Source organism: Gopherus flavomarginatus, chromosome 8 (assembly GCF_025201925.1).
Source record: "Gopherus flavomarginatus isolate rGopFla2 chromosome 8, rGopFla2.mat.asm, whole genome shotgun sequence".
NCBI lineage: Eukaryota > Metazoa > Chordata > Testudines > Testudinidae > Gopherus > Gopherus flavomarginatus.
Genome location: NC_066624.1, coordinates 43,760,778 through 43,787,128, shown reverse-complemented (window position 1 = coordinate 43,787,128; position 26,351 = coordinate 43,760,778). Strand labels below are relative to the sequence as shown.

Below are 26,351 nucleotides of genomic sequence, written 5' to 3'. Positions count from 1 at the left end.
AGTGAGCAGAGCCATGCTGAAGGGGCTCAGTTGTGGGAGACACTTACACAAACAGATATACATCCACGATTTGCATGTGTGTGTATCTATGTGCACATGTATCTGTGTGTACCTCTGTGTGAATGTGTGTGTACACCTCTGTGTGAGTGGGTGTCTGAGTGTGTGTGTATACCAATGTGTGCGTGTGTATACCTCTGTGTGAATGAATGTGTATACCTGTGTGTCTGTATACATGTCTCTGCATGTGATTATACCTCTGTGTGAATAGGTGTGTGTGTGTGTGCATTTCCATGTGCATGTGTTTCAGGACAAGCCTGTTGTGTGCGTGTTTGCAGGGTACATTGTGTGGAGGTGCATGGTGAAGACCTGAGGGCAAAAGAAGGGTCCTCAGAGACTGTTCTGTTCCTCCTCAAGCCCCCTAAGGCCAGCTCTGTGCGCGGGCCCGGTGCATTGTGGGTAGGCACAACACCCTTTCCCTCCCACTCTGGACTGGGCAGGGTGCAGACCAGGTCATTTCCAGGTGGCCTCGTGTGACCCTGCTTGCAGCTGTGAGCATCCCAGTGGGGCAGGGCCTATTGCTTAATGCGCCGCTGGTGCGGCGGCTGTAAACAGGCTGGGTGGTCATTAGGGGAGCCATGTGTGGCAGCCCGGTGCTGGGCTTCCTGCAGTGACAATGAGCCAGGAGCCCTCCCACAACAGCTGGCACCTTGCCTCTGCCCTACAGAGCACAGAGCCCACACAGAGCAGGAAGAGAGTGGCAGGGACCAGCTCCCAGCTGAGGGACTTGGCATCCTTGGACCAGGCTGGGAGAGGGATAGGAGACCCCCAGATATATGTGTCAGCCTCCAGCACCCCCTAAAGTCAGGGTTCTGGGAGACAGACTGGCCACAAAGTCTGGCTGTGGATCCAACCACTCCCAGAGCACAGGGAGCCAGTGCAGACCCTGAGCCACCGGGGCTCGCCATGGGGGATGGGTCTCCCAGGCTCAGGGCATTGGGCTCTGTTTCGGCTGTCTCTGTGCAATCAGACTGGGGTCAGTGCAGCCAGCAGCCACCGAAGGCCTTGGCCAAGCTGGGATGTAAGGCAGGTGACACAAGCCCACCCAGAGGGGTGTGCTGAGTGTGGCAGTGCTCATACCTCCCCGTTAATGTCAGTGCAGAGGCCCTGTCTCCCCCCCAGTGAGCACCCAGAGATGTGATAGCCCAGGAGCCGTAGGGCAGCCTTATGCTGAGAGCAGGGGGTGGTCCCCAGCTGCCTTGGAGAGATGTACTGGATTATGCCAGGTCAGTGGCCACATTTGCAGAGAGGCTGTGATCTGCACACATGGCACGGGTGCAGACAGGTCTGGATTTACCTGGCAGAGGATGCAGGATGGGGGTGTGCATGCCTGGCAGAGGGACCTGGGCGTACATGGCAGAGGAGCCCAGCAGCATGGTGTAGAGGGGCATTGGCCTGCCTAGCAGAGGAGCCTGGGTGTGTCCGCAGCGGGTGCAGAGGGGCCTGGCAGTGGTTGAAGAGGGTCATTAGCCTGCCTGGCAGAGGGGCCTGGATGCATGCTGTTAGGATGGGGCCTTTGGTAGAGGGTCCCCAAGGTGGCAGATGACGGGGCTGTTCTTGGTGCCAGCGGGTGCCACTTTCCAAGTTCCCTCTCTTTGGCTTCAGCCATGCGTGGGGTAGGGGTAGAGTCCTGGACAACTCTGCTGGCTCCGACAAGTGAGGATCAAGGGGGAGCTCGCCACCCACACATGGGGGCACTGGGATTCAGTGGCATGTGAGTACCCTGGCTGAGTATTCCTGCTCTGACCTGAGGGTGCGGGTGGGACCACCTGTCGGCCCCGCCTCCTTTTTAATCGATCAAACCAATGGCACACAATGCTCTCACCTGCCTCTAGCCCTCTCCAGCTGCACCACTGACTTGCTTCAAACTTGGCTTGTTTTGTAGACCTCCTTGAGACCCAAGAACCCTTGCAGGTCTGCTTAGGCCGGGCTGGGCCTTACTGGGCCTAAGGGTGAGGGGGAGATTCTGGCTGGCACGACAGATTAATGAACAATTTCTCCTGCTGTAAAAGAGGCCATGTTTTAAGGCACAAGTGCAGGAAACAGAGCTGGGGCTGAGCTTTCCCCTTGCCTGCAGCTCCTGACTCCTGAGCACTCGGTGTCTCAGGGCGCTGAGTTTTGTACACAAATCCTGTGGATTGCACAGCACTTTGGGAGCTGACTGTTCTTACTGGAGTTCTACTGTCTGGGGGCCACCCAGGCTAGTGGAAGCAAAACAAGCAATGAATGTCCTCTAAGTCTGGGCCGCTGGGGTCAGAGGCATAGCTAGTGACTTGGGCTCACTGGGCCCAGAGACCGCTGGGCAGGGTTCTCATGCTCTTTCCCCCCCACCTCCCCCAGCCATCCCTGTGCTAATCACCCTGGCAGGAAAACATTCTTAGCAGGAAATCCGCTTCCCCTTCTGTTCAGCTGCTTCCCTGCAAAGAGAACTATGTGCATGGCCCCGTCCGCTTCCTGGGGCAAAGCCAGTCCCAGGAGTCTCTCCCGGCAGGGGGCAGGGCACCGACACTGCTGCAGGGCATATCTAGCATGCCAGGGGTCCCAGGGACATGCACCCACCTCGGGGCAGCACGCAGCAGCTTGGAACAGCCACGCACACAACATGAGGGAGACTATGGTGTCCTGCTGAACCTGCAGGAGGGATTAATGGAGGCAGGACACAGCCATGCCTACAGGCACTGAGTGGGTGTCACACGGGGTCACTGCTGATGTCAGCTGCAGCCTGTCTGTGCACCGCCCTCCTCTGCTTTGCCTGGAGCAGCCCCGGGGCAGGAACTTGTTGTTTGTGATGCCCTGAGCCAGAAATGCATGACACTTCTGAGAGCACTCTGTGGCCCCTTGCTGCTCCAGTAAGGCTTGGGCTGCCTGGCCCCCCCTGGTGGAATGTCTGATCCACTGGAGGAACTCACCTGCCTTTGTCCTTCACCTCACGGGAGCAGCAATGGCCTGGACCATTATTGTTGATTTTCAACTGTCTTGGAGCACTGGGTAAGCTCCAGAAGACTGGAAGAAAGTTACGGTTGTGCCAATATTTAAAGAGGGTAAACGGGATGAACTGGCTAATTATAAGCCTGTCAGCCTGACATCAATCACAGGCAAGATAATGGAGCAGCTGATATGGGACTTGATTAGTAAATAACTAAAAGTAATTCATGCAAATCAACATGGGCTTATGGAAAATAGATCCTGTCAAACCAACTTGATAGCTTTTTTTATGAGATTACAAGTTTGGTTGAAAAAGATAATAGTGTTGATGTAATATCCATAGATTCTGTAGGACACTGACTTGGTACTGCACAACATTTTGATTAAAAAACTAGAACAATATAAAATGAACATGCCATCCATTAAATGGATTAAAAACTGGCTAAGTTGTAGGTCTCAAAATATAAATGTATATAACTAATTGCCATTGAATGGCTCTGTTTCCAGTGGGGTTCTGCAGGGATTGGTTCTTGGACCTAGACTATTTAATATCTGTATCAGTTACCTGGAAGAAAACATAAAATCATCACTGATAAAGTTTGCAGATGACACTGGAGGAGTGGTAAATAATGAAGAGGATAGGTCACTTGTACAAAGCGATGTAGATCTCTTGGTAAACAAGTTGCAAGCAAACAATATGCGTTTTAATACAGCTCAATGTAAATGTACACATCTGGGAACAAAGAATGTAGACCATACTTATTGCATGGGGGACTCTATCCCGGGAAACAGGGACTCTGAAAAGGATTTGAGTGTCATGATGGATTATCAGTTGAACATGAGCTCCCTGAGCGACGTTGTGGCCAAAAGAGTTATTGCAATCCTGGGATCCATAAACAGAAGAATCTTGCAGAGAGGTTATTTTACTCTGTATTTGGCATTGGTGCGACCGCTGCTGGAATCCTGTGTCTGGTTCTGGTGTCCACAGTTCAAGAAGGATGTTGATTAATTGGAGAGTGTTCAGAGAAGAGCCACGAGATTAATTAAAGGATTTAAAACCTGACTCAGGGAGTTCAACCTGTTTATCTTAACAAAGAGAAGGTTAAGGGGTGACTTAATCCCAAGCTATAAGTACCTACATGGGGAACAAATATTTAATAATGGGCTGTTCAGTCTAGCAGAGGAAGGTCTAACGTGATTCAATGGCTGGAAGTTGAAGCTAGACGAATTCAGACTGGAAATTAGGCGTACATTTATAATCATGAGAGTAACTAACAATCGGAACAACTGACCAAGGGTTGTGGTGGATTCTCCATCACTGGACATTTTAAATCAAGATTGGATTTGTTTCTAAAAGATCTTCTCTGCAAATTCTTTGGGGGCAGATATCTGGCCTGGGTCATGCAGGAGATCAGACTAGATGATCACAGTGGTCTCTTCTGACCTTGGAATCTATGAACATATGAATGCATGGTGCTGTGGTATTCAGTGGTGGTGTAGCCGTGCTGGTCCCAGGAGATCAGAGGGACAAAGTGGATGAGGTAATGTCTTTTATTGGACCAACTTCTGTTGGTGAGAGAGACAAGCTTTCCAGCTACACCAAGTTCTTCATGTATGGGAAATGTATTGAGCGTGCCACAGCTAAATACAAGATAGAACACATTTTTTAGCATAAGTAGTTAGTACATATTTCAAGGGATCATTCAAAGAGAAGTGGCCCATAAACACCCCTCCAGGTACAGGGAAGAAATGAACAGAGAGGAGAAACATAAATGAAAAAGGCAGTTGTTAGTGGGCAGATATCTGATTGTTGTAATAAGCCATGAATCCAGTGTGTCTGTTGAGTCTATGATTTGTAGTGTTTAGTTATGAATTTAAGCTCCCAGGCTCGTCTTTTGAAGCTGTTGTGCAGGTTTCCTTGGTGAATGAGTACTGAGAGTGATACAGTGATTGTTTTGTGAGAAGTGTTGGCTCATGGGTGATAGGGTGTTTTTGTCTGTGTGAGTTCATTCGAGAGCGCAGTGATTGTCTGGATTCATGCACCCAGTTGTTTTTGTTTAGGACAATCTGTGACTACCTGAGGTACACCACATGTTGTGACAGGCATGGATAGGTAGGACCTATGAATCTTGAAAGGTGTGTTGTGGGAAATGATAATCGCAGCAGTGGAGCTACATCTGCCGATTTTGCGTCTGTTGTTCTGACAGGGTTTGCTGTGGCTTTGAGTTGGTGGGTCCTGATCTGTGGGGAGCTTGCTTCTGATAATGAGCTTGGCGAGGTTGGGGAGTTGTTTGAAGGCCAGAATAGGAGGTTCAGGAAAGATTTATTTCAGGATGGGGTCCCCATTGAGTATGGGTTGTAATTGTTTAATGATACCCCCTCTGGGTTCCAGTGTGGAGTGGTAGATGACCACTAGGGGTGTGTGGTGTATTTTATTTCTGTATTGAAGGTTCTCTCTGGGTATGTGAGTGGCGCATTCCATGATGTGATCTTCTCATGATGGAGTCTTCTTGTTTGGTGAAGGCGATTTTAAATGTGTTAAGGGGTATATCCGTGACTTTGTTCTCCAAGCATATTCTGTGATATCTGAGTGCCTGGCTGTAGCTTAAAGATTTCTTGATGTGTTCGGGGTGGTTACCAGATCTGTGGGGTAAGTGTGGTGATCTATGGGTTTCTTGTATATGGTTATCTGTAGGGTTGCATTGTTGAAGCTGACTGTGGTGTCCAGGAAGTTGAGGCTAGTGTGGGAGTGTTCCAGAGAAAGTTTAATGGACGCATGGTGGTTGTTGAAGTTGTGGTAGAAATCTATGAGGGAGTTTAGATGTTCTGTTCAGAGCATGAAAATATCATTAATGTATTTCAGGTTTCATGGTGCATTTGTCCAGGAGATGCATTCTTCCTCAAGGTGGCCCATGAAAAGCATGGCGTATTAGGGAGCCATCCTAGTACCGATGGCTGTTCCAATGGTTTGGACAAAGTGATTGTTGTTGAATGTAAAATGGTTATGGGTGAGGATGAAATGGATGAATCTGGCACACTGTTTGAGGTGCTTTCTGAGGGGTGTCCATTGTCTTGTAGATAGTTGCGGTGGGAAACGATGCCGTCACTATGAGGGCTGTTGCTGTATAGGGAGGTGACATGCATGGTAGTGGGGATGGTGTTCTGTGGAAAGTTATTAATGTTGCAGAGTTTCTGGAGGAAGTCAGTTGTGTCCTGGACAGGGTTGATTTGATTTAAATAAAATTGATTTAAATGATGATTTAAATTACTATTCAGAAAGACTCGATTTAATCATGGTTTTCTACATAAAAGTGAATTTTTGTTGGTTGTTATAACCTTAATACATATAATCTGCAGAACTCAGAGATAGATGTGGGTTTCATTTTTAGAAGGTAAACACTATACATTTTTAAACCGCGATTTATTTTGAAAACTTTTCAGATTCGTTTTACAGCTATATCAGAAAATGAATGATTGTTTGGTTATTTCATTTACGAAAGGTAATCGAAGCAGATATTTATGAAGTGATTGGGAGGTGAACTATCTCCAATTCAACAGGTTAATCATTAATATTTGGAGGATTTTCTTGCCATGCTGTATTAGGAAGAGAACATCACCAGAAAGACATTTAAAAAGTTTTATTTAACTAAAATAACAACATTAAGTATTCTGGATTTTTTTCTTCAACAGCAAACATATAATATTTTAACAAAACAAGCATATGTCCCTCGCTTCTCACATTTATCTCCAGACTTCTTCTTCATGGGATTGCCTCAGTGTACACAAATTTGCAGAGGGACAATAGAGTTGAGGTCTGTTATTTCTCACCTCTATATATTATTTATTTATTTAAATACATTTTTGCTGTTAACAAGCATGTTACCTCTGGAGACACAAATCCACAGTGTGAGAACTGCAAAATTAAGCATCTCTGATGGTATCTTCTAGACTGAGCTCTGAGTCCCATTGGGCAGGTAGAAAGATTAACCTAAATAATCTATTCAGAAGCCTGTGGAACCCCAATAGACTGAGTCCCTAATCCATGAACTATTAGAACTCATTTACAAAATTTTTCTTAAACATTACATGAATATATTGCCTCATACTACAGAATTAGAATTTAAAATCCCTATTCCATGATGAGATATCTTTGCGCTATAATATATCTTAATTAAAACTATCTTTAGATAGGTTTTTTCCTCAAAAAGCATTTATCAAAAAAATCCAATTTAAATTAAAAAAATCATTGATTTTTATCCACCCTAGTCCTGGAGGAAGCCTGCCCTTTGTGTGGTGAGTGGTCCGAGGATGGTTCTATGAGTCCCCGTATCCCTTCAGCAAGGGTTCCATGGCCAGATATGATGTGTCTGCCTGGGGTCCCTTGTCTATAGAAGGTCTCTGAGTTGGGTTCGTGGGGATGAGGTTGTTGAGTTTCTTTTGGAGTTGTTGGGGAAGGATTCAATGATATCCCTTAAATTCCTGGGTGGACTGTGATCTCTGAGTTCTTTATAGTAGGCAGTGTCAGAGAGTTGTTGGTTGGCCTTGTTGCCGTAGTCATCGTGGCTGAGGACTGTGATGGCACTCCTTGTCTGCTGGTTTGTTCACCGTGTGGTGGTTGAATTTCAGGGACTGTGTAGCTGTGGTTTCTGGGGTGGAGATTGTGGGTGCAGTTTGGTCTGCTGCTATTTAGTGCCATCTAGTGGCGTCAGGGTGAAAAGCAGGCAGGAAAACCCATTGTGGTGTAGGGTCAAACTGGGGGTCGGGGGCGGGGAGGCTGTTTGCTAGTGAGAGTCCATATGTGCGTTGTTTATTACAGCCAGTGCCTGGCTTGTATGACTGCCTCAAATCCTGTGCAGTTCTCTTCTGCTGACATGAGGCCCGACCCCAGCAGTCTAGGAGGGGGCTGGAGAATAACAGCTGGCACTGTCCATCCCTAGAGCCCAAAGTGCCTTGCAAAGCCAGGACAGCCCAGAATCCCCATGCTACAGAGGGGAAACTGAGGCACACAGTGAGCAGTGACAGAGCTGGGAACAGAACCCAGCTCTCCTGGCTCATAGTCTGGTGCCCAGTGTCAAGCCATGCTGCTGCTTCAGGCTCTGGGTTAGAGGCTTGTTGGTGTGCAGGGAGGGAGGAAGTGTGGGCTGGAGCCAGGGTCCATGACTCAGGGCACTGGCTTTTGTTCCCAGCTGAATCATTCATTCATCATGTGACTGTGGGCAGGTGCCAACCCCCTCTGCCTCAGTTTCCCTCTCCAAGCATGGGGATTACAACACTGACACCACCACCACTGCCAAGCTTAACTTGCCCTTCATGAAGGGCTGTGTCCCGGGTGTGCACGTTGGGGCCTCGGGCTTGCAGCTCACCCTTGGCTGGGGAGGGATGAAAGGGTTTGGGGAGCTGCAGCCCATGTTTCACCCCTCCTCTCCTCTCTGCAGCCACCTCTAACCTGGACCTGGAGAGCAAGAAAACACCCCACTCCAAATTGCCATGGCAACAGCCCGTGAACGTGTTCCTGGCCGCAGGCAGGTCACCCTGCGTGGAAGAGCTGCACCAGGAGGCTCAGTTCAATCTCCAGAGCTTGCTACAAGGTACCCTGCACCGAGGGGAGGGCTGGGCTGCAGCAGGAATGGGGGGGAGAAGGGGAGGCTGTTTCCACAGCTCTTGGTACACAGGGGGCAGCAGGGAGAAGACTGTCCCATTGCTGCCAGGAGGGGAGGGGAGAGCAGGGAGCAGAGTAATCCATGAGGAGGAGGGAGCAGATTGACCCATCACAAACGGGGAAGCAGGGAGCAAACTGACCCATTGCTGAGAGCAGGGAGCAGAGTGACCCATGGGGAGGAGGGCAGGAAGGAGATTGACCCATTGCACACAGGGGAGGAAGGGGGAGCAGGGAACAGGCTGACTCATTGCTGACTGGAGGGGGCGGAGTGCTCCCTTCCCTCTTCCCCTTGTGAGATTGGCATCAGCTGCTCCATTCTCTCATCCTTCCCACACAGATGCACCCTTGTGCAGGGTGTGAGGCCATATGGGTCTGTTAAAGTATGGATTGAATTAACGGACTATAAGGTGGATAAAAAGCTGGCTAGATCATCCGGCTCAACGGGTAGCGATCAATGGCTCCATGTCTAGTTGGCAGCCAGTTTCAAGTGGAGTGTCCAAGGGTCGGTCCTGGGGCCTGTTTTGTTCAATATCTTCATTAATAATCTGGAGGATGGCGTGGATTGCACCCTCAGCAAGTTTGCAGATGACACTAAACTGGGAGGAGTGGTAGATTCGCTGGAGGGTAGGGATAGGATACAGAGGGACCTAGACAAATTAGAGGATTGGGCCAAAAGAAATCTGAAGTAGTTCAACAAGGACAAGTGCAGAGTCCTGCACTTGGGACAGAACAGTTCCATGCGTTGCTACAGACTAGGGACTGAGTGGCTAGGCAGCAGTTCTGCCGAAAAGGACCTAGGGGTTACAGTGGATGAGAAGCTGGATATGAGTCAACAGTGTGCCCTTGTTGCCAAGAAAGCTAATGGCATTTTGGACTGTATAAGTAGGAGCATTGCCAGCAGATCAAGGGATGTGATAATTCCCCTCTATTTGGCATTGGTGAGGCCTCATCTGAAGTATTGCATTCGGTTTTGAGCCCTACACTACAAGAAGATTGTGGAATAATTGGAAAGAGTCCAGCAAAGGGCAACAAAAATGATTAGGAGGCTGGAGCACATGACTTATGAAGAGAGGCTGAGGGAACTGGGATTGTTTAGTCTGCAGAAGAGAAGAATGAGGGGAGGATTGATAGTTGCTTTCAACTACCTGAAAGGGGGTTCCAAAGAGGATGGATCTAGACTGTTCTAAGTGGTAGCAGATGACAGAGCAAGGAGTAATGGTCTCAAGTTGCAGTGGGGGAGGTTTAGGTTGGATATTAGGAAAAACTTTTTCACTAGGAGGGTGGTAAAGCACTGGAATGGGTTACCTAGGGAGGTGGTGGAATCTCCTTCCTTAGAGGTTTTTAAGGTCAGGCTTGACATAGCCCTGACTGGGATGATTTAGTTGGAGACTGGTCCTGCATTAAGCAGGATGTTGGACTAGATGACTTCCTGAGGTCCGTTCCAACCCTGATATTCTATGGTTCTATGATTCTAAAGACTTGTGGGTCCCAGCGAGAGCTGCTTCCTCCAGCCAGGGCAGTTGTCTGGTTCCTCTACCTGCTAAAGCACGTAGCTTACTAGCTAAGGAAGACGAATACCCACATGGAGCCGGTGCCCAGAGGCCAGAAGCTGTGTCCAGGCACTGGCACTCCCCCCATGCAGCTGCACGAGACCAGCACGAGGCTGCTGTGCCCAAAGATCCTTGGGAGCTGCCGCCTCCCCCAGAGAGACCTGGGAGCTTCTGGGGCAGTGACTCCCATGTGCATCACTGCAGGCACCCATCCAGGGGCCGCGCAGCCAGGCAGTACTAGGCCAGGCCCTACCCCACACAGCTCCAGCAGTGACACGAATACAGGCCAGGGGAGGGGAGGATGAGGTGTCCAGCACAGGCAGCGAGCAGAGGTTTGCCCACAGCAGGGCTGCCAGCTAGCCAGGCTGGGCAGTGGTTTGTGGTGTGCTCGGGAGCAGCGGGGAGCTCCTCTGGGCTCTTCTCCCCATGTGCAAAAGGGGGCAGAGAGCAGAGTCCCATTGCTGTGAGAGGGCCCAGAAAGTGCATTGTTGGCATATGCCCAGTGCATGTGCCACTAGCCTTTGGCTCAGCACTGGGGTGGGGAGGGCACAGCGCATCGCAATCCACCAGCTATGGAAATGCCCTGGCTGCTTGTATTTCAGAGGAGTATGAGGAGCAATACACAGAGGCTAGGGTCACTGGTCAGACCTTCCGCTACGCCAGCCACCTGCCCCTGGACACGCCCCCTGAGCCCTCTCCCAGGCCTCTGCCCACCAAGCGCCTGGAGTTCGTGTTTATGGTGAGTCCATCTCTGTACAGACGCAACCCCAAGGCGCTGTGTCTCAGCAGCATTCCTATGGCCATGGGCTACCCATGAGGATATCAACTCTGCCTGATGTCACCCAGAGAGGTTACTGCAGAGCAATAGATGTAGGGGCTGTGAGTCAGGAGTGAGAGGCATCAGCAGAACTAGTGGTAGGGGAGAGCGACAGGCTGGGGTAGCTGGGGACTGTGGGTTGGAAGTGAGGGGCATCACAGAGCTGGCCCTGCGCTGGGATTGCCAGGGACTAAAGGTTGAGAGTGGTGCAGGAGGGAAGAGGATAATCCTACCTACAAGGTTTGACTCAAACCATCACTCAGTCCCTCGTTCTGAGCACTAGATTCCTCCCCACACACACAGTCACCTCCTGCTCCTCACAAGCACCCCTTCCTCCTCCACACTCCCACAATCCCTCCCTTACCCCCTTCCCCACACTTGTTATCGCCCCACCAGGACACTGATATCTCGATCCATTTCCTTTGTTCCCTGGCAGCCCGCAGCTCGGCAAGTGAATGAGGACGAGGCCACGACACTGGGTGTGAGGCCCCCAGAGCCGTTTCTGAGCCTACCCACCACCCCAGACAAGCAGCCGGCCTGGACCCGAGCCTTCCCTTTGCCCACTGTGGAGGAGAAGAGGTGGCACCAATCCTGCTCCATCCAAGCCAACATTGTCCCCATCAATGTCTCTGGTAGGGCTGTGCCCCTTCCAGGCCCTTTGGGGAGTGTGTGTAGAAGCATGGGGGGCAAGGAGTTAAATCTTTCCAGTCTGCTCCAAGCAGCGATGCTGGGGTTCTGCGGCCTGCAGAGGGTGGCTGTGGGCATAGCAAGTGCTGCTGGCTCTGAGCCCCAGGCGCTGTGATGCCACTGCTAGGGAAAGTGCATAGATCCTGTAAAATTGAAACGCAGCAATGTGGGGGGGCGGGGGGCCAGGCACAGGGAGACCTGCAGCGATGTGGGGAGGTGGGGCCAAGCACAGGGAGGAGGGGCTGGCCTGCAGCTATGTGAGGAGGCGGGGCCAGGCACAGGGAGGAGGGGCTGGCCTACAGGGATGCTATTGGCCCACATGTGCTGTGGGTTATAAAGAGGGCGGAATCATGCTCAGTAGCCAGGCCAAGGGGAGCGCTCAGTGGGGTGCAGTTTGCAGGGCTGCATTTCTGTGCTTTGTTCTTGCCCATGTATTTTACCACCCATAACATCACCCTTCATTTCTGAGCTGCTAGCCACGTCATTAAGTTAATCCAGTCTCATCTGCATCATCTAATGAGTGTCTCAGAGCCGACCAGTCGATGTGTTCTGTTGTCACCTTGGTTCTCCCAGTGGTTGAGACCCTTCCATCCGTGCAGGGGAACTTGTGTGTTCGGCAGGAATGTGAGGCTGCAGGGCACTGGCTGCCGGCAACAGCTCTGCTCAGCATGGGGCCTTCAGCAGCACCAAACTACCTGGGTTCTGGAGGAAACTAGGTCCCCCCCACCCATGCCCGCCCTCCCTCCCCAGGCAGTGCATGAGCACCCTGCTCCAGAGCTGGCTGGGAGGGCACATACACATGCACCCTCCTGCTGGCCTGGTGAGGTGCCTGCCCCTCCCTAGCAGTGTCCAGGCTGCCATAAGGCCCTGTTGGAGATCAGGGCTGGAGGCGCACGAGACCTGTATGGAGCCCCAGAGGAGCTGCTCGGCCCCTTGACTCCTCCCTTCACACCCCATCAGATGCCTGGAGCCAGGCCCTCAGCCCTGCTCACATGTGGGGAGAACCTGCCAAGCATGTCTCTGGCCCTTTGTCACTGGACTGCCCCTGAGCCCTCCTGCCCAGCACCAGAGTCCCCAAGCGGGGTGGGGATGGGTCTCAGTGGCTTCCGATACATCGTATCTCCATCAGCACGTGTCAGTTGTCTCTGTGTTCCCCCTGGCTGGCTTGCCCAGCAGCATGTGTGAGGCCCCACAGGAGTCATTCACCCATCCCTCATGCCATCTCTCTCCAAAGGCCTGTATCTCGCTGCTAACCAGCCCCTCTCCCTGAGTGCCAACCGATCCTGGCATCAATACCTCAGCCTCCTGGACAGCCATGGGCAGGCGAGGGGCTGGCTCCCAGAGCAAAGAGCAGGGGCTGGCCTGATCGCCTTCCCCATTTGTCCAGCAGGCAATTATAAAATGGCCATTGGCTTGCCACTAGGAGGTGCGGAGATGGGGTGAGGGCGCCTGCCCCGAAGTCCAGCGCTCTAAACCAGCAATGGGTGTGAGGGCTGCTCGCCAACACACACCTGAGCTCTATGCTGTAGGGAGCCAGCAGTGCCCTTTCCAGTGGGACAAGGCCTTGGTTTCTAGCCCTGCGGCTTGTGACCTGGTGTCTGCCCCATCAGCACCTTTCTGGGGGTTTTCATACTCCTCTCCTGAGGCCATGCAGTGGGGCCCATGAGAGTTGGGCACCTCCAGATAATGCCCATAAACACTCTTTGGCTGAATGACAGATCTGCAGAGTGGCTTGTCTGGAGTCCCTGGCGAAAGCAGAGTGGGGGTGGGCAGACAGCATGTGGGTGACCCGTAGAACTCCCCTGGAGCATGTCACTAATAACTGAGGCATGCATCCCAAGCACATGTCCAAAACGCTGTACCCAGCAGCATGTGTAAATATGTACATATGTGACCACACGCCTTGTTCTGTGAGTGTCCCCACACCTTGCCACACGTGTTGCCCTGCAGCCTGCCTGGCTCCAGGAAAGCGGCTCACCATCTGTGTTGCTGTGCTGGTGATTGCAGTTTCCAAGTGTGATCCCCCCTCCCTACCCCCCATGCCTGGTACCTCCCCAAACATCACTCATAAACCCTGGCACCCCCTCCCTGCCCGGCCCTTGCCCCACAGCTGCCTGGGTGCCCCAGCATAGAGCCCTCGCGCTCACGCAGGAACAGGAACAACATGAGGAAAAGGGCAGAGCCCTTTGTTATAAACCCCAAGAGCCAAATTCACCACAGTGCAACGCAGCCTTAGGCAAGCAAGTTGGGGTGTTAACGCAGGGAGAACGTGGCCTCAGCAGCCAGGCCAGGACCGGGCCAGGCGTTCCCCATGCCCCCTGCTTGCTGCCACGGAGAGTGTGTTTGTTTTGGCTACAGGACAGCATTTTGATAGGCACGCGAGTGCGCGGCACTCCTTGTTTAACACAGAGACCGCGGTGAACCCCAAGTCCACGCTGCGGCGAAGACGGACCATTATCGGATTCCCTAACCTCGCGCTGCGAGACCAAGGTGACCACTACAACTTTATGGCTGCTCTCCCCTCTCCCAGGCTAGAGAGCACTCAGGGACTACCAGGAACGTGGCTCCTAAGGGCAGGTGTCCCCAGGCCATGCTAGGGACCGTGCAGCCAGAGCTGACTGCAGGCTGCCACCATTTGCAGGCAGGGCCACTCCCACTGCCAGAGATTTGCTTGCTGAAGGAGCAGCCTGGAACTCCACACAGAGCCTTGGTTTAACACCCTAGGGAGCTCAGGCCAGGCTGGGCAGTTCAGAGATCTGGTCAGCCTTCTCCAGCTCTGAGGCCAGGCAGCCAGAACCTCTCTTCCAGGTACATGTCCTACATGCCCCTGGCTACCCCAGTCTAGGAGGGGGATCCCAGGAGCTACAGCTTGGCACCCTGAGCTGGGGAGCAGGGCTGGCTGGTCCATCATGAAGTGACCTGGAACAAGTGCCTGGGGTGTGATTCCTGGCCTCGCTTGGGCCTTGCCATGTTACTGTGGGCCAGTCACTTGGGCCCACATTTTCTGAAGTTCCCACTAGTTCTGAGGCCCTGGGTGCGGGTACCCTGGGTGAGCACCAGGGGCCTGGCTGGAGGGTGCTGAGCATCAGAAGAGGTGGATATGCAGCTCCTCTCGGATCTGAGCCCTGGGGAGCCCAGGCTGAGGACAGAGTTCAGGGTCTGCTGCCCTGATGGCCCTTGGTTTGCAGCACCGGCTCCCTGCTGGATTTGGCAGTGCAGTTGCTGGGAGTGCGAGGGGAGGTGTTGCCAGGAAGCCAGTGCTTTTGTTCTGGGCTCACGCTCCTGACAGCTCCTCTGTGAAATGATCTCTCTTGACAAGTGATTATGGGTAATTTGGGCTCTGTTCACACTGGCTCTTGGAAGGGAGCGGAGGTAAAATGACAGCTCGATCTCTGGTGGCACAAGCAGCTTCTTCGCCAGAGAGTTGCACCTCACAGCCCTGGAGTCCAGCCTCTTCCGTGATTCCAGAGCAGGATGTTGGGAGCCACCCAGCAGCACTGGCTGATGCTAGGGAGCCCAAGGGAACCTCATGGGGTGTGTCTGGCAGCCTGGGCACAGAGAATTCCCTTTCGCTGCAATCCAGCCCAGTCCTGGCTCTGCTCACCACCAGGGCTGGTGCTGCTGGCTGGGCTGGGCAGCAGTTAGCAGGACGGGAGGGTTCCTCTGGGATGGGAGATTGCTCACTGCTGGCCTGTACTCCAGCTCAGAGGGGAGAGGCCTTGGCACTGCCCTCCAGAGAGGCCAGAGGGAGCTGCTAGCTGTGCTATGGGCTGCAGGGCGGGAGTCACCCAGCAGGTCAGGAGTGAGGAGGCATGCTGCAAGCCATGCTGCAAGGCTAGGCATGCTGCAAGCCATGGGAAGGGAGGGCTCCTTGTGTCTTGGGACCTGTCATGCTCTTCACACCCCTCAAAACAACAGCACCCCACCCACATTGAGCTCTAGGGGGGCCAGGCCAGGCCCGGCCCCGGAGGAGGCTGTGGCTGGGATTGGGACCCATCTCAGAGACAGGAGCCTGGGGAGACAGCAAGCAGACTTTCCCACCCCACGCCCCAGGATGCACTGAGCAAAGCATTGGAGCTGGGGCTGGCACCTGCAATCCCAGTCCCTCTCCATTGTGGGCTGGGGAAAGTTTGCCTCGAGTTCACCTCTCTCCTGTCATTCTTCTTCGAGTGATTGCCCAGGTGTATTCCACAGGCGGTGTGCATGCTCGCCATGTGCACCGGTGCCGGAAGTTTTTCCCTTAGCAGTACCCATACGGTGGGAGCACCGCTGCGACCGCTGGAGTGGCGTCTCTATATCGCGCTATAAGGGGAGCTGCGCACTCTCCCCACCCTCGGTTCCTTCTTGCTGCCAGTGAAGTAAGTTGGAACTTCAGGCTCCAGCCTTACTGAAGCTTCTCTAGTTAGCCTGTTCTTCACATTATGCAATCATCTCCCAAGCACGGGATGACGCCAGGTTTGGTAGAGCGGAACTCCGTCCCAGAAACCCTTAAACTCCTACCCACCTCCATCAGCTATAGCTTGCAGTCACCTACTGTGGAATACACATGAGCAATCACTCGAAGAAGAAAGGGCAGTTACCTGTTCCGTAACTGGTGTTCTTCGAGACGTGTTGCTCAGGTGTATTCCACATCCCGCTCTCCTTCCCCTCTGTCGGAGTTGTCTGGCAAGAAGGAACCAAGGGTGGGGGGAGTGTGCAGCTCCCCTTATAGCGCGATACAGAGGCGCCACTGCAGGGGTCGCAGTGGTGCTCCCCCCTACGGGTACTACTAAGGGAAAAACTTCCAGCACTGGTCCACGTGGCGAGCATGCACACCTACTGTGGAATACACCTGAGCAACACATCTCGAAGAATGCCAGTTACGGAACAGGTAACCATCCTTTCTGGGTCCAGCTGCCTCCAGTCCAGAGGGGCCCAATCTCCAGATCCAGGCTGGATTTGGCCAAAACCTAGTGAGAACAGCTTGTGAGACTTCAGCCCAGCCAGATCCTGCTCCTAAACTGACTGCAGCTGCAAACCCCTACCTCCCTGGCCAGTCCAGGGCAGGAGGAGCTCCTGCCCTGCAACCCTTGCTGGGTCACAGCAAGGAGTCCCTGGGGGAGCAGCAGCTACATGGCTCCGTGTGCTTGACCCAGGGAACCAGGTCCTGCGAGGTGCTGCATGCACAGCTGTCACTGGGAGCAGAGGCTGCTCCACGCTTCTCAGGTCTGGGCCCTCGTTAGCCCGGGTGCTGCTGTGCTCTGTGGAGAGCTGTGCCCTGAAAGCCCTAGGGATGAGCGGGGAGCAGAGCACAGTGGGGTGTCTTGCTTTGCAGGGAGCTCTGAACAGCTAATTCAGGAGGGAGGGCAAGTCTGAGTCTGGTGTTACCAGTGGGGTGAAGTACCTCCCGCCCTAGGAGCGGGGGCAGAAAGTGAGGGGTGATGCCTTTCTCAGGGCTCCTGCGCTCTCTCACTCCCAGTGGAAAGGTCCCTGCTCTGATCCGTCTTGGGGGCAGCCCCTCTGGCACTTGCAGGCCTGCATGGATTCACCGTGGGGGACCGCAAGGTCCAGCAGACAGTACCAGACAGTGGGTGCTCTCCCATCCCTGGGGTAGGGAAGTGATGCCAAAGCCTGCGCCCAGGAAGGGGGCTTGCATCCAGCCATGTTAAATTGCAACGTTGGGGGCACCTGGGGGTTCATTCCTGTGCCCCTTCCTAATGTTCAGGGGTAAGCTGCAGGTGCCAGTGCAGGGCCCTTGGCTTTCCCCAGCATTCGCTTCTTCTGCCCCTGGTGGATTTGGGGCACTTCTGTTCCCCACCACCTCCAGCAGTGGCTCTGATTCCCAGGGAGTCAGCAGCCCCCAGCCGCTCATTCTGCCACAAGGCAAGGGCTGGGCACAGCTCTAGACCAGCTAGGCCCTTTAGACCCGCATAGCCAGGTTGTCCAGACTGGAACCCGCTGGTCAGATCCTCCCCAGAGGAACCCTCTATGCAGGCTCGTAAAGCTGGTGCATCCCCAAGGGTCTGCCTGGACCCTGGGGAACAGGGTCATTTCTACAGGAACCCTGGCCTTCCACACTGGCTCCACTGCACCTGACCTAGCAGGGCCAAGGTCTCTGCTCCACTATTGGGGCAGGAGGACAGAGAGAACAGCTCATCCATCCCCCTGCGTGCCCTGTCCCACTCCTCCCCTACATGAACGCAGGACTGTGCAGAGTGGGGCACTGATGCTGCAGATGGCTGAGCCTGCCTTGCATGGCAAGGAGATTGTCACATAGAGGGTCTCCTCTGTTCAGGGCAGGCCCAGCTCTCACTCTATTCAGAGGCCAGGCAGAGCTCAGCACCGCGCTGACACCAGGTAGCAGGTCAGAGCGCAGGCCAGCCAGGGCTCTGGGTGCCGCACAGACCCGCACCTGCCGAGTGTGGTGCAAGTAGGTGTGTGTCATTCCCAGAGCTCTCCGTGGGCAGTGGGTGAGTGTGCGGCTTGCTAGCCCATCCTGCGGCCAGAGCTCCACTAGCCGTTCGCTCAGTGCTGACCTGTCCTTGTGTCTGTCCCTGCAGGCAGCAGCAACGGCCCCATGTTCATGCCGCACACGACCATAGGGGAGTCGGTCTCCTGCAGCTTTGTCCCTGAGGCTGCAAATGGGAAGAGCGTGTCCCAGCAGCCCTGCACCCCGCAGACCCTAGCAGCACCACTGAGAAAGACATTCAGTGACCTCGGGGGAGGCCTGCAGGTGTCCTGCTATCAGCCTCCTGCCAGGATGGAGAGCACAACCATGGCTTGCACCAGCCCTGCCTGCAACGGGCCAAAGGACACCACTTTTTCCCCTCCCTGGAACACGGCTTCCTTCAACTGCTTGAGCCTGGCTGAGGAGGCCGCAGCGTATCCCTCACCCGGCGGCTCCCTGGAATCTCCAGCCCTGGGCTCGCCTGAGCACTGCGACGGTGCAGCCTCCTTCTTCATCGCGAAAGACGAGCAGCCAGGAAGCAATGGGCCCCATGTGTTCCCCTGTACTGCTCCAGAGTCCTCACTGAATGCTGCCAGCAGCCAGACACCTGAGGGGAGAGAGGCCAAGGTGATTTTCCTGGCTGGTGACGCAGAGGAGGCCACACCCTCCCGGCTGGAGCTGGGAGTCAGGGCCTGCCCCTTCCGCGAGAGGTCACTGTCTGTGCCCACAGACTCAGGCTCGCTCTGCTCTGTGGACATCATTTACCCTGAGAACAGGAGAGGCAGCGGGACCTACGCCCTGAGCTACCCCAGCGCTAGCTCTGAGGGCAGCACCAGCACGGACAATGTCTCCCTGGGGGTGGAGCAGGATGCCCAGCGGAGGCGCCGCTCCAAGAGCATCTCTCTCAAGAAGGCAAAGAAGAAGCCGTCTCCCCCCATGCGCAGCGTCTCACTGATTAAAGACGGGCAGGGGCTCAGCACAGAGCTTGGCGCAGCGCTGCCAAAGGAGCTGCGGCCCAAGAGCCTTTGTCTCCCCTTAGATCCTCAGGGCTGTGGCATGGTGCCCACGGACACCCAGGGTAACACAGCAGTGCCTCCTGTGAGGGACCTGGATGGCGGGCATTTATCCCAGCACTGGTGCCTAACAGACTGGAAAGCCAGCGATCCCTACCGGTCCCTGTCCAGTTCCAGTACTGCCACGGGTACCACTGTGATCGAATGCACGAAGACTCAGGGCAGCTCCGAGTCCCTCCCCTCCCCCTCTATTTCCAGGGCCACCACGCCCTCCCAGCTCTCCACAGAAGTGGAGCTAAAGATCTCCTCCACGGGGCAGCCCGCGAGGCTGATGTCCCCCTCTAGTGGCTACTCCAGCCAGTCGGAGACCCCAACACCCACCATCCCCACCTCGGTGATTCTTGGGCATTCTCCCCACCAGACCGTCAGGGTGAGGCCGCTAGTGCCCGAAAGGAAGTCCTCCCTGCCCCCTCCATCACCCATGGAAAAAAGCCCCAAGTCCCGGCTCTCCTTCGACCTGCCTGTCACGCCGCTAATGCACCTGGACCTTTCTGGGCTGAAGATCTCACTCAAGGGGAAGACCAAGGTGAGCCGGCATCATTCGGACTCCACCTTCGGGACCAAGCTTGGCCCAAAGACAAGCCCAATCCAGCCCGTCATGCCCGTGGTCACCCAGTCGGACCTGAGGTCCGTGCGCCTGCGCTCTGTCAGCAGATCTGAGCCAGAGGATGACCTGGACAGTCCAGACCATGCCGAGGAGCATGGGGGCGATGCCATACCACTTCCGGGAAGGAAAGCGAAGCCACCTGTTGCAGAGAAGCCACCACTGGCCAAACGGCCCCCAAACATCATGGCCAAGCCCCCGCCTCTGCAGGAGGAGTCTCCCCTGGCATCTCCCACCTCCCCACCCATGTCACAGGACACCTCTGCCCAGGAGAGGGGGCTGCAGGACATCTACATGGTCATTCGGAAACCCAAGCCTAAGAGGAGCCCAGAGCCCAGGAGCCCCGGAGAGCCTCCCTCTCCACTAGAGCCCTCCCAGGGCTGCCCAGGGATCTTTTTCTCAGGATCGCGGCGACTGTCCCAGAGCAGTCTGGAGGAGGAGCCCAGAGCCCAGCTGGAGAGGAGCGGCACCCCCCATGGGCCCGAGGGGGAGAAGAGGAAAGCCAAAGTCCCACCCCCCGTCCCCAAGAAGCCCAGTGTGCTGTACCTGCCGCTCACCCCTCCTCCGCCCCACCTGGGAGCCTGCCCGGGGGATCCCAGGCTAACACCCAGCCCCATCATCACCTTGCATGAGGACACCAGCTGCTGTGACCCAGACGCAGACTACCTGCCATCACCCGAGGCCATGGAAAAGAACTCGAGCCCTTCAGCTGCTGCCACGCCTGGGGAGATTCCTGCAGGTTAGTGTCACAGATGCTCTGCCCCCCACAGCAGCCCGGGCATGGCTTGGGAATCGCTGCCATGTGCAGCTAGCTGGGGAGTCTGGCTGCTGCCTCTGTGTGGCTCACTGCACACCCGGGTGCACAGCCTTGGCCACGCAGCTCCTTGCGGCGTGGCCAGACACCATTCGATAGCGTCAGTGTTAGACCCCAGAGCTCCACCCACACTGCTGCACAGGGATTGCCCCACCTTGAAAAGCAGCCACCTCTGTGGCAAAGCGTGGCAGCTGCTGACCAGCACAGAGTTGTAACAGACCCAGTAGAGAGAGGAACGTGTCTGCAAGGGAAGTGGGCTGCCCCGAAGGGCAGGGTGGAGTAAGTGCTGGCAGACAGGTAGCAGCTGACTAGTTTAGCCCTTGTCCTAGCACTGGCTTGCTAGGCTCCTGTCAGCAGGTCTCTTCTGGCCTGCCCGCCCCAGGGGCACTGGAAGGCTCCCTTGGCTGAGGAGGGGAAGTGGGTATTATTAGCTAACATGTCCATTGCAATGGTGCCAACGGGCCCTGCTGTGCTAGGCGCTGTACAGACACAGCATCACAGACAGTTCTCACGGTCCATTAGCCAGGGCAGACATGGGGAAGGGGCAGAACACCCCAGCAGAGCGACCCATGGCAGGGCAGCAAGTGGGGAGGCACTTAAGAAGGGTTCATCTACTTGGGAGGGAGGAGGAGGGTAAGGGGGGGATGTGGAGTGAGGCTAGGGGAGGAGAGGTTGGACAAACAGCTGGTGAGCACAGGGCAGAGAACGTCCAGCCGCGCTGTAGCCAGTTCTGTGCACATGAGGAGTCCTGACTTTGGCTGCAGCTATCGCTGTGGCTGGCTCCTCTCTGCCACGTTTCCCCACAGCCCAGTCAGGGCTGGGTGCGTTCCTCAGAGGGGGTGTAATGGTGAGAAGTGCTCAGCAGAGCTGGTAGGCAGCTGCCCATGCCGGGATGTGGCCAGGGCACCCTGGGACGCCCAGTCAGAGACCTCCCATGGCCAGCAGCCAGACTGTGCGAGGACTGCAGGGTCAGAGCCCTGCCTGCTCATTGCCTGAGTCTCATTGTAGCCGAGGTGTCTCCCGAGTGGTACGTGTGTGCAGGAAGTGGAGCTGCGTGCTCGTGCCATCTGGTCAGTCGCAGTGCCTGGGGAGGCAGGCAGGACAGGTGCTGCTGGCACTAACTCTGGGATTCTGCTCCTGTTGAGCTACAGGAATGTGCAGAGCCAGGTTACCTAGAGGTGCCCGCGGCAGGCACACATATGGATACAGGTATCCTCAGCTTGCTCCAAGGGGTTGACTCCACACATCTCCTGGGAAAGGCCCCCCGCCACTCCATCCTGCTCTCAGCAAGCCCAGCTCACGGTTCTTCTTCCCTCTATCTAGGCGATTCCGTGGAGCTCAGCGCTGATGAGAGGAGTTTTGTAAGTGACAAAACAGCTGAGTCGATAGTGGAAGAGGATGATGATGTATTTGTGACGAGTCGTACGACAGAGGATCTATTTACCGTCATCCACAGGTACCAGCTCACGTTGTGAATGGAAAACCCACACCCCCATCGCATTTACCCACCGTCGGCCTCTGGGAGTCTCTGGCCCAGCAGGCAGTAATTGGGGGCTGGTCTCCGCAGAGCCGAGGACTGAGCAGGCCATGGAGATAAACTCATCTGGGTGAGGCCAGTACTGGCTGGGAGGATAAACAAGGCCCCTCTGTCTCCTGGGCTACTGGCCTGGCCCCCACCCCAAACACTGAGTGCCCTGAGCAGACCAGGGCAAGAGAGATGGCTGTGGCATGGCACCCCAGTTCTAGTTGTGTGTCTCAGGGCACTCAGGGCCTTCTGCAGCAAGCCCCGGCCACTCTGGTGGTGCTAGACCCGTTGCTCATCGAGAGGCCGGTGTGACGGGTTGGATCACAGAAACCCCCTTGGGAGCTGCCAACTGATGTGCCAAGACTACTACTGCCCCTGCTTTCCCTGCCAGCTTGGGACTCCAGCACCCTGTCTTATTGAGCCAGACATGCCAGTCTGCTCCAACCCAGACCTAGGGTCTGAACCACGTGCCCCAAAGCTGCAGACTTAACTGAAAGCAACTTAAAGAGTGTTCCTGTCTTTAACACTCAGATGCTCAACTCCCAATGGGGTCTAAACCCCAAATAAATCCATTTTACCCTGTACAAAGCTTATAAATTGTTCACCCTCTGTAACACTGATACAGAGACATGCACAGCTGTTTACCTCCCCCCCAGGATTAATACATTCTCTGGGTTAATTAATAAGTAAAAAGTGATTTTATTAAATACGGAAAGTAGAATTTAAGTGGTTCCAAGTAATAGCAGACAGAACAAAGAACAAAGTGAATTTCCAAGCAAAATAAAATAGAACACGCAAGTTTATGTCTAATACAGTAAGAAACCTGAATACAGATAAAATCTCACCCTCAGAGATGTTTCAATAAGTTTATTTCACAGACTGGACGCTTTCCTAGTCTGGGCACGGTCCTTTCCCCTGGTGCAGCCCTTGTTCCAGCTCAGGTGGTAGCTAGGGGAGTTCTCATGATAGCCGCCTCCTTTGTTCTGTTTCAGGGGTCGGCAACCTACAGCACACAAGCTGATTTTGAATGGCACGCAGCTGTCTGCCACAGTCCCGGCACCCAGCCCCACTCAGCCTCCCCCCCTCCCCCATCCACCGCTCTCCCCTGCAGGGGCAGGAGGCAGAAGCTTGATCCTGTGGCAGCCAAGCTTCCCTCTCCCCGGCTTCTTCCCCCAGCATGGTGCTTTCCTGCCCCGCGCCCTCTCCTTCCCTGCGCCAATCAGCTGATGGCCCTAGCGAGGGGGAGGGGGAAGAGCGGCAGCATGCAGGCAGCTCCGTAGAGGACGCAGAGAGAGGTAGGGACGGGGCCATGGGGAAGGGGGTAGAACAGGGCATATCCCTTCCAGCCCCCTGCCATGAGCCGCTCAGGACAGGGGGCTGGGAGCACCCCAACCCTCTGCCCTGACCCCCCCACACACACTCAGCCTTCTGCCCTGCACCCCCCACACCCCTATCCCTCTGCCCTGCACCCCCACAGCCCCCATCCCTCTGCTCTGAACTCCCTACACACCCAGCCTTCTGCCCTACATCCCTACACACCCCAGCCCTCTGCCTTGATCCCTGAACCCCCCGACACACCCCAGCATTCTGCCCTAAACCCCACCCAGCCCTCTGCCCTGACCCCTGAACCCCACCCCCACCCCTAGGTCTGGGGTCCCAGCCGCAGGCCCTGCTCAGCCTGCTGCTGGCCTTAGGTGAACAGGACCCCAGGCTGGCAGCGAGCTAAGTAAGCTGGTGGCGTAAGATCAGCATTTTAATTTAATTTTAAATGATGCTTCTTAAATATTTTGAAAACCTTATTTACTTTACATACAACAATAGTTTAATTATATAATACAGACATATAGAAAGAGACCTTCTAAAAACGTTAAAATGTATTACTGGCACGTGAAACCTTAAATGAGAGTGAATAAATGAAGACTCGGCGCACCACTTCTGAAAGGTTGCAGACCCCTGTTCTCTTCCATCCACTTATATATCTTTTGCATAATTCAGGAATCCTTTTTCCCTTTGGGTTGCCACACCTCCTTCTCAATGGAAAAACACCAGGTTAAAGATGGATTCCAGTTCAGGTGACATGATCACATGTCACTATAAGACCCCAAGCCTTCATTCCTCCCAGCCTGACTCACAGGAAGGCCTGCCTGCAAACAGAGCCATCCACAGTCAGTTGTCCTGGCTGATGGGAGCCATCAAGATTCCAAACCACCATTAATGGCCCACACTTTGCATAATTACAATAGGCCCTCAGCAGTGGCATAGCCAGGTGGAGGGAACAGGGAGAGCAATAAAAAAAAAAAAAGGTGCCACCCACTGCGGCGCTTTTACTCACCCGGCAGTGCTCCAGGTCTTCGGCAGTGGGCCCTTCACTTGCTCCGGGTGTCTTCGGCGGCACTGAAGGTCCTGCCACCTAAATGCCACCCAAGACCAAGAGCGAGTGAAGGTCCCGCCGCCAAAGTGCCGCCAAAGACCCAGAGTGCCGCCAGGTGAGTAAAATAAAAGCACTGCAGGGGATGGCGCCTTTTTATTCTTTTTATTGCTTCCCTGGGTGAGTACAAAGGCACCAGGAAACTGAGAATGCGCCACTTCTGCTCAGTGGGGGAGCGGCTGCTCCCCCGGCTTCCCCCCTAGCTACACTACTGGCCCTCAGAGTTATACTTCATATTTCTAGTTTCAGATACAAGAATGATACATACATACAAATAGGATGACCACACTCAGTAGATGATAAGCTTTGTAAGGATACCTTACAAGAGACCTTTTGCATGAAGCATATTTTATTTACATTATATTCACACTCATCAGCACACTTTCATAAAATCATATAGAGCGCAACGTCACACGTCTCTAAAGCCTGGATGGATTTCTCTACAGGACGCTGGGCAGCGCTGCATCTCCACAGAGAGCCCTGGGCAGCCAGCTGCCTTTTTTTCAGAACTTGTGTTCCTGGCCCACTCTCAGCACAGGGCCAGACATGGAACCCGAGTCTCACCCTGTGCCCCCAGGAGCCCTTTGTGCCTGGGACTGGCCTAGCCACAGAGATGACCCTGGGAACAGCACCAGGCCAGGGCTCCCATCTGTCTGCACTGGCTGAGGCAGCAGCCCTTTGGCCAGGCACTGTGCAGTTCTGCCAGGGAGCCAGGGCTTGTCACAGGAGCTGGACAGCACTGTGCTGGCGGGCTTGTGGGGCAGCTGGGGACTGGGGAGTCTGTAGCTCCTCGCTGGTCATCACCACCTACTGGCTGCTCTGTGGCCTCTCGGAAGGGAAGTGGGTGGGTTCAATGCAGTTCCCACTATCCACAGCACATTCCCCCCATCACCAGTGGCCCCAGTTGTCCCCCTTGCTAGCCAAACACTGGATGTGCCAAGTGCCCTAGAGGCTGAACTCCCCTCCCCTCCTGTCTGGGCACTGGGACAAGCGGGAGGGTGGCACCATGGTAGAATTTAGCACTCCCTGCTTCTGCCTCTGCTCTCCTCACTCCAGGGGGAAGAGGGTCAGGGTCCAGAGCTGCCAGGCCAGGACCTCTCACCGACCTGAGAGTCCTTTGCAGGCAGTGTTGGGCCAGATTCATACTTAAAGCAGCTCCACTGACTTCAGGGGCTGGCACCAGGGGTGAATTTGGCCTGTTCTCGGTGATGTATATATATTCTCTATGAATCTATTCCAGGGGTAGGCAACCTATGGCACGGGTGCCGAAGGCGGCATGTGAGCTGATTTTCAGTGGCACTCACACTGCCTAGGTCCTGGCCACCGGTCCAGGGGGCTCTGCATTTTATTTAATTTAAAATGAAGCTTCTTAAACATTTTTAAAACCTTATTTACTTTACACACAACAATAGTTTAGTTATATAGTATAGATCTATAGAAAGAGACCTTCTAAAAACGTTAAAATGTATTACTGGCATGCGAAACCTTAAATTAGAGTGAATGAATGAAGATTCGGCACACCACTTCTGAAAGGTTACCAACCCCTTTTCTATTCTATGTTATGCCATGGTGCTCAGTGAAGTAACTGGGTTCTGCACCTCTTGGCACTGATTGACCATGCTGGATTTGCTGTTATACATAAGTTTCCAGTGGATGAAACATTTCCGGGTTGCAGTGGGGGCACAGCCGATCTGGGGGTCAGGCATAAACCACAGTTATGGGTGGGATGCAGCCATCTGCCTAGGGATTGTGGGGAATGTTCCTTTGTGAGCACCTCCACCTCAG

At 54.4% G+C, this 26,351-nt stretch overlaps 1 protein-coding gene across 5 annotated transcripts in view; it reads left to right on the top strand.

Moving 5' to 3' along the window:
* NHSL2 (NHS like 2) overlaps positions 1-26,351 on the top strand; it is a 180,600-nt gene that overhangs the window by 144,538 nt on the left and 9,711 nt on the right. For 4 of the 5 annotated variants that reach the window (XM_050964191.1, XM_050964194.1, XM_050964193.1 and 1 more), the window contains exons 2-7: positions 8,418-8,570; positions 10,794-10,930; positions 11,445-11,640; positions 14,054-14,185; positions 18,235-20,538; positions 21,937-22,069. In XM_050964191.1, the coding sequence (XP_050820148.1) occupies positions 8,418-8,570; positions 10,794-10,930; positions 11,445-11,640; positions 14,054-14,185; positions 18,235-20,538; positions 21,937-22,069 (3,055 nt within the window). The remainder of the gene's footprint in view (positions 1-8,417; positions 8,571-10,793; positions 10,931-11,444; positions 11,641-14,053; positions 14,186-18,234; positions 20,539-21,936; positions 22,070-26,351) is intronic. The other variant, XM_050964195.1, reaches the window with a different exon arrangement.